This window comes from Parathielavia appendiculata (genome assembly GCF_033297405.1).
Source record: "Parathielavia appendiculata strain CBS 731.68 unplaced genomic scaffold N657scaffold_5, whole genome shotgun sequence".
NCBI classification, from domain to species: Eukaryota; Fungi; Ascomycota; class Sordariomycetes; order Sordariales; family Chaetomiaceae; genus Parathielavia; species Parathielavia appendiculata.
This window is the reverse complement of record NW_026944224.1, coordinates 1,708,090-1,715,831: the sequence shown is the minus strand read 5'-3', so window position 1 is coordinate 1,715,831 and position 7,742 is coordinate 1,708,090. Positions and strand designations below refer to the sequence as shown.

The window sequence follows — 7,742 nt, the reverse complement described above, 5'->3', positions numbered from 1 at the left end:
ACCAGAGTCTGTCGTCTCTCCTTTTCTTCTCCAAGTTCAGTGTACTCGTAGAGTCGTCATCAGCTAGTTGCAATATACTACCTGAGACCGTTACAGACGTTTTCCCACCAACTCTGTGACCTTTTGACTTTCCACCACCTCTTGCCAGATGAATCGCCGGCCATAGCCTCCGCGGGTATGTCCTGCAAAAGACGGACTTGATCACCGCTGCCTCAATGATCGTGCAGTGAAGCTGGCGTTGCATGGATGGATGGATGGAATTTATTTCGCCCGGAGGCACGAAGCCTAAAGGGCCTTGGCACGCTAAGTACTGTACATCCAATTCGTTGACGTTCAATCATCAACTCGTACAAGCGCTCTACTCTCTCCCCTTTTCTCACGCCACCTATTGCCTCTTGACTTAGTTTAGCAGATCGACTTGGAGGCTGCGTTCTCCAAGTGTTCAGCGTCCTATCTTCAGCAGCTAAAGCGGGATCGCTGGCTGAGGCTGTGTGGTGTTAGTGGAGTTCCCCTAGTGTGAATGATTCAATCTCCGTCCTCCCTCGTCAAGATCCAATCTCCCTGTCGCCATTGCGTACTTGATCGTTGCCCGGACTGCTTTCATGTCTGGCGACCACATCCTTGGATCCGATGGTGCTTTCCCTCCTAGATAGAATGAGAGGCTGGCTCGCCTTGCCACTGTGCATTGCAACATGTCTTCCCTTAGAGCGGCCCATCTCACGCAACGTAATAGAAAATGTTCCACTGTTTCCCTCGCTTGGCCGTAGGGACAAAGGTCTAACTCGACCGCTCCGATTCTGCTCAGAAAGCCGTTCGCCTCGCCATTCCGGTTCTGAGTTATGCCAAGATATAGGCCTCTCTTCGTATTAACTTGTCGTAGAGATCGCGAGTGTGCTTGCCAGGTAGTGCCACGTCCAGAGCCTTTGAGAATCTACCTACGCCTTCGGGGAACTCTCCCCTGTCGTTGTTTGGCCAATTCCAGCCTGATTGCGGTGGACTTGCTTAGGGCCTTCAGAGGTTGGGTATCTGTCCTTATCTTGTTGTCCTTTATGCTGCCGCCTTGGCCTCTAAGCCCAACGCAAAGTTGGCTTCCGCTGGGATCCACAGGAAGTCAACCGAATTCCCTCTTTCTTGGTGCAGTCTAGCCAACTCGTAGATTTGTCGTATAGTGACTTGGCCGGACTGTTGTCGCGGTTGCCTAATTGCTGCTAGCGCTGACTGATTCCTGGTGACGATGGTGATATGCCTATGGCAGGCGTTGGCCGGAATCTTCTCCAAGGCCATTGCAATGGCTGCTAGTTCTGCTGTGTATAGATTCTGCTTCTCCCTCGTGCTAAGGGTTACAGCAAATCTTATCACGGTCTCGCTGGTCCTGTTGAAGAGAGTGTCTGGTGCGATGCCACTAACACCGACAATGCCTTTCTTCACGGATAAGCTTGTTGCAATCACGATACCTATGGCTCCGTTGGCCATCTCGGTCGCCTTCTCTCGGTCAGCTTCGATCGTCGGCTGTAGGCGAGGTGCCCAGGGAGCGACGGCGTATTCTTGAATTATTTCCATTTGATCGACTTTTTGTGACGGGCACCACCCAAGGTCTGGTCAGCTCGCACATACAAGATCGATATTGCTACAACGAGAGCAAGAGCTAAATGACAGGAATGGGCGTGCAACCAGACCTTAAGTACTGGAGCAGAGGCCTATGCGTTAGCATGACCCTAGACGTATGATCAGACCCCATGACGTATGCATAACCGCAAGCATATGACATAACCATGACAACAGGAACGGGGAATCCCGTGACACTTTTAAACCTTCCGCGATACGGGCGATCTTTTGAAGCGGGAAGACGAATCGCGCTGTTGTCCGGATCTTCCAGAGCGCGAGAGTTTGAGTCCCAAGGCAGAGTGTGGATGTTGATCTATAACCTGGCTGCCGCGTGGGTATGTCGTTCTGGTAAAGGGAGAATGCTCGCTTCGGCTTTGCTGTCGCCATAGTCCGAAAGGCTCCTGTGGTTGCTAGGGCACCAATTTTCTGTGCCCTGTTCAGCTAGCTTAGCGCCTTGTCCCCATACGCATGCATCCAGACGCTGGCCGTATAGTCCATGACGGGAGCCACTGTCGCTACAAGCAGTTGTCTTGCTGTTCGCGGGGAAAGCATCTTCAGCCTCCTCAGGGCCAAAACGGCTGTAAGACTCTTGGTTGCCGTCTTGGCAATATGCTTCTTGTAGCGGAGTTCGCAGTCCATTGTTACCCCCAGGATCTTTGCGCTCTTCTTTGGTTTGATCGTGTCCCCTCTGACTATGAACGGCGTTTCGGAGGATCGCTCCTTGTTCCTTGTCAAGTGTACGATGGCCGTCTTTTCGCTCTCGAACTGGGAGCCGCTCCGTCTTTCCCAATCCAGGGCCCTGTCTATGATGGCTTAGATGCTTGAGCGGTTCGCCTCTGCTGTTGGGCCTACAACCCAGGCCGTATAGTCGTCAACAAAAGCAATTGAGCCTCCGTTCGCGTTGATTTTGTGCTGTACCAGGTCTGCATTGAAGAAGAGTAACAATATCGGGGACAGCGGTGATCCTTGTGACAAACACGCTTGGGGCAACTCTTGCCGTTCAGACGTAAACCCGTTCACCACGATGGTTGCTGTGCGCCGAGAGCAAAAGGCATCAATCCACCTAACCAGAGCCTCTGGTATACCTCTTGCCCTGAGCCTCTGGAGCAGCCTATCCTTGAAGACCCCATTGTATGCACCCTTTACATCGAAGCTGATCAGGCTAAGCACTTTTCTGGCTCTCCATGCTTTGTAGATTTGTTCTTGGAGCAGGAGGAGAGCCTGCTCAGTGGACCGTCTCTTCCTAGCTCCAAAGTGGTTCGCAGGTAGCAAGCCAAATGTCTCTGCCGCATAGGACAGGCGTTCCGCAATGACTGCCTCCAGTGTCTTGCCAAGCGTGGAGAGTAGCGAGATAGGGTCTCCAGGCTTTGGCCAGTGTATAGTTGTAACGGTCCCAGGAGTATATTGCAACTAGCTGGTGACGACTCTACGAGTTTTCCTCGAATGGAGAGAGAAGAAGAAAAGAGAGAACTAGATGACAGGAAGAGAGGGCAGCTCTTATATGCTCCGGAACACACAGACACTGCCTGCTTCAGGATGACGTTATCAAGATACCACGGCCGAGGGTTGCCGAGGCCATCATGGGCTCAGCCCATCACAATAGTCGCTCTTCCCAGGCTTCTTCAGTGGGATGATCTTGGCGTTCCTCCATTGACTGGGGATATCGCCATCTCGAAGTGAGGTCTGGAATAGGAGGAGTACCCTGTCTTTGACAACTGGCCAGAGTTGTCTCCATACCATTGCCGGTAGGCCGTCCTCGCCAGGTGCCTTACATGGTTTGGCGGACATGGTTTGGCGGACATGGTTTGGCGGACATGATCTTCTGTTCCACCTCTTCCATTGTTAGATCCGGCATGTCCACTCGTGCCCGCTGAGGACGTTGTCCCTCGTCTTTGATTCTGGCTGGCAGCGGTGGGAAGAAGGTGGCTAGTAACGCTTGAGCTTGCTCTGCCTTGCCCTCTGTGATAGAACCATCAGCTCGGACAAGCTGGGGTATTTTGTCGCCCATTGTGCCACTGCCGGTTTGCAGGTATTTTGCTGCTTGCCAGATGTTCGCACCGTCGGCAAGGAAGTCGTTCCAGTGTGAGCTTTTCTGTCTGCGGATAGCATCGTGGTACTCCTTGGCTGCCGTCCTGGCTCGTTGCTCAAGCTCCAACGATGTTTGCCCCATCCTGCGTCGTGATCTCGCCTGGTTTCTCCAGAAAGTGTGGGTTCGGCGGAGCCGAGTTAGGTCTGTTGTCCACCACCGCTTGGCGTATGGTGACGGTTTGGCTTTGGGTGTCAGGCTGTAGACCGCCTCGGTTACCGCTGTCATAAGCCCATCCGTCTGCTGTTGGACGCTACCATCCCAGGGGACGTTCTCTAGGTTCGACGCCACCCTACTCCTAATCTCTGTCTACGGTGCATTCTTGAAGAGAAACCCCGTCTCCGTTGAGCGGTCTTCTATTGCGATGTCGAATGTCGTCTCGATCGCTCTATGATCAGATCCGTGGTCACAGGAATGAATCCAGCACCTAAGTAGCTGGTCTGCGAGTTCTGCAGAAGCCAGTACCAGGTCGATCGTGCTTTCTACGTCCCCTGACTGCCATGTCTTCGTGCCTCTTGGGAGGAGGCTGCAGAGGGAGTGTTCGTCCATGAGGTTGACGATGCGGTCTCCTTCGCCTTGTCTCAGTGGTGAGACATCGTCTCCTCCCCAGAGCTGGTCGTGGCGGTTGAAGTCACCCGCCAGAACGACGTCTGTTCTAGTTCCCGTTCCGTCTCGGAACCTTCTGATTAACCCATCAAGCTCTCCCATTGCGGCGTCCAGAGCTACGTCGTTGCCACCCTCAACGTAGATTGACACTATTAGCACTGTCCGGTCTGTGTGTCGAATCTGTGCTGCAGTGAGGTCTGCTGACGGCACTGGGATCTGCTCGACCTCCATGTCGCTTCGTACCCACATTATAATATGCTCCGGATTGGCCAAGTTGTGTTCCACTTTGTCGTTGGTATCAACTTGGTCCAGTTGTGATGTCCCATTGGGACAGTCACCACCGCTTCATCCACCATCCTCGCGTATGGTTCTGAGACCGCCAACACTGTATAGTTCTTGATGTCCTCGTCGTTTAGCAGACTTTCTGCATCTCTCTTTAGCTGGCGTTGCATTTTGAGCGTTAATTGAGGGGTGAGCGGGATGCGGCACGTGCTGACCCTTACGCCAAGAAATTCACAAGGGCCGTGGGCCGTGGCTTAGCCACTGTAGGTAGAACCAAGGCATCCTCGCCAGCAGCCTATACGTCAAGGCGCGCCTACCCGCTTCCTCTGTCCTTGACAATGATAGCCCGAATTTGCCTGGCCAGGAGATGTATCGCTAGAAGATGACTGATTTTTTTTTTCTATGGGAGGTTGGGGGGGTTAGGTTTGGATCTCTGTACATACAAGAACCACCGACTGAGCGCAGGCGCCCCGGATGAATGGATTTGATTTCGCCCCAAGGCGCTAAGCCCAAAGGGCCTTGATACTCCAGATCCGTACATCCGATTCGTCCACTTTAGTCCTCATCTCGCACGTTACACAGATTACGGCACTTGCCGCTTCCTTGCCGTGGCTTTATAGTCGCGTGGTATTTCCACCAGACGGACAGCGGCCCTTCTGGTTTTTGCGAACAAGATTTCAATGCAAACCTACAAGTGACAATCGTGATTCCATCATAGCACCGAATTATGCTCACTCTCAACTGGACCAAGTTGAAGACACAATGCGTAGTAAGTGCTTTAGCGATACTAAACTAGCAAGCTTTGCCGGCTGCAGTACGCGCTTGATTCGACCCGCTTGCCCCACCCACCCTAACCAGGTGGGACATGTTGGATTGGCGGTTGATCAGGGAGGGCCGTTCAGGTGTGACTAATGGCTTGGTACCAGGATTCTCAGGATCAAGAAGAGGCCTGCAACTGTTTGGAACAACGAAGACATCAGGGTCATCATCAATGAGTGATTGCCCATCTTTTAGTGCCCAATTACTACGGTGCGGAAATTTCGTGGCTGTTGGCTTTCCAACAGGATATTGGGTTTGGCGGAGAGTGGGCCGGCTGTTCTCAAGTGACGGCAGGAAGACGCAACCAATCTTAAAGAATTCTGGTTTCAGACGAACCCGGTTGTGGGGACTGCAAAATGATTCAGAATGATTCATGTGAGGGTTATCTCGTCAAGATTGATGAATGATAGAGCGGCATGACAGGAAACTCAATCCAATCGACCTCAACGGACCACTTTTAAAGAAAGCAACATCAAGCTTTCCAGTTTCCATACACGAACCCCTAAACCTCATAACTTTCTGCGTTTAACACTCAAAATGGGTGGAGAGTCCAACAACCACGCCATTGTCTTTGGCGCATCCGGCCTGATTGGCTGGGCCCTGGTTGATCAGCTTCTGAGTCCCTACCCTCATGCCGGCTCCTTCTCCAAGGTCACTGCGGCTACAAACCGGCCACTCAACCTTTCCGAGTCTCATTGGCCCCCCGCGGACTCCCACCGACCAGACCTGCAGCTTGTCTCAGGCGTTGACCTCCGTCACGGCGATGCGGCGGCTCTGGCCGAGTGCTTGAAGCGGGAAGTGAAAGACATCGAAAGCGTCACGCATATTTACTACCTGGGTATGTCCGTTTCTCCATTGCAGTATAGTTCGGCAGAGACTCACCATCAAAAGTCTTCACCGCAGTTGAAGACGACATCGAAGAGGTCGCAACCAACTTGCGCATGTTTCAAAATGTCATCGACGCCCACAACCTGCTCTGTCCCAATCTGCGGTTTGTGACTTTTCCTGGAGGAACACGGGTGAGTGCCACGAAAAGTCGTAAACTGAAACCAATTGTCGTATGCTGATCAACCAGGGATATGGCATTTACATGCCCGGAGGGACGTTCACGCCTCCCTTAACCGAGGACATGGTAAACAACCTCCCGCCCAGCTACGCCAAAACTGTTGTCTACCCAGCGTACCGCGAACTTCTCAACGCAGCGTCAAAAGGGAAGAAATGGACATGGTGCGAAGTTTGTCCAGATGCCATTGTGAGTCTTTCATTCATGAACTCCAGCGTAGCTAACGCCAATCAAGATTGGATTCACCCCCAATGGCTCCCAGTTCAGCTTAGCCCTCCACTGGGCCCAATACCTGTCCCTGTACGCCGTGAACCACGGCGTCGGACCAAATCAAGCGTCCAAAGCAACGACCGTCGAAGTCCCCTTCCCTGGCAACCCTGCCAGTGCCAACGCACTGTTCACCCCAGTATCGAGCAAGACCATCGCGCGGTTCATGATATACGCCTCACTACACCCCGAGACGTGCGGCGGCGGACGATTGTTCAACATTGCAGACAACGAGGCGCCATGCACGCTTGGCGAGATCTGGCCCCAGTTGGCCAAATGGTTCGGCCTCGTGGGTCTAGGACCCGCCGAGAACATGCAAGATCAGGATCGTGCTTTGAATGTTAGCGAGCTCCCTCAGACTAACTTGTCTTCGACACCGGGAGAGTATGTGGCCAAGCATAGGGACACCTTTGCCAAGCACGGAGCTGTGAATGCTGCCAGTGGAGGCGTTGGGGTTGGTAGCCGGCAACTGGACAGCGTTGGTTATTGGTTGACATTTGACCGGCAACTGTCTCTGAAGAAATTGAGGGAGACTGGATTCGAAGGAGACAAGGACCCGATCCAGGGTTGGTTAGAGAGCTTTGAGAAGTTTAGGTCAGCCGGATTGATAATCTAAGGACCCCATTGAAGCCGGAAGCGGTTAAAATGATCAATATTCAATGGGACACTATATCTGCTCTACAGGCCCATTGCTCTACTACCGACTTTGGGGAAGGTAATAGAATCGGTAGTGGCCAGGAAGGTCACTCAAGCCGCGGAAATCAACGGCTTACTCCCAGATGAGCAGATGGGCAACAGGGCGCACCGGTCGACAGAGCTGGCAATCCGACTGGTAGTAGCTCAGGCACAAGAAGCCTGGAGACAGAAAGCCACAGCGTCGCTCCTCCAGCTGGACATCTCAGGCGCCTTTGACACGGTCAACCACGTCCGACTACTAGCTACCCTTCGAGAAATGCGCTTCCCGAGGTGGCTCGTCCTATGGACGAAGAACTGGCTGACCGACCGGGAGGCCAC

General features: G+C 53.0%; 1 protein-coding gene across 1 annotated transcript; it reads left to right on the top strand.

Annotated features, from left to right (window-relative positions):
- Positions 1 to 5,935: 5,935 nt before the first annotated feature.
- Positions 5,936 to 7,344, top strand: N657DRAFT_633714 (uncharacterized protein; the record flags this gene model as incomplete). Its single annotated transcript, XM_062791230.1, has 4 exons — positions 5,936 to 6,236; positions 6,290 to 6,417; positions 6,474 to 6,650; positions 6,697 to 7,344. The coding sequence occupies 4 exons, from the start codon at positions 5,936 to 5,938 to the stop codon at positions 7,342 to 7,344; spliced, it is 1,254 nt and encodes a 417-aa protein (XP_062648458.1).
- Between the last annotated feature and the right edge of the window lie 398 nt (positions 7,345 to 7,742).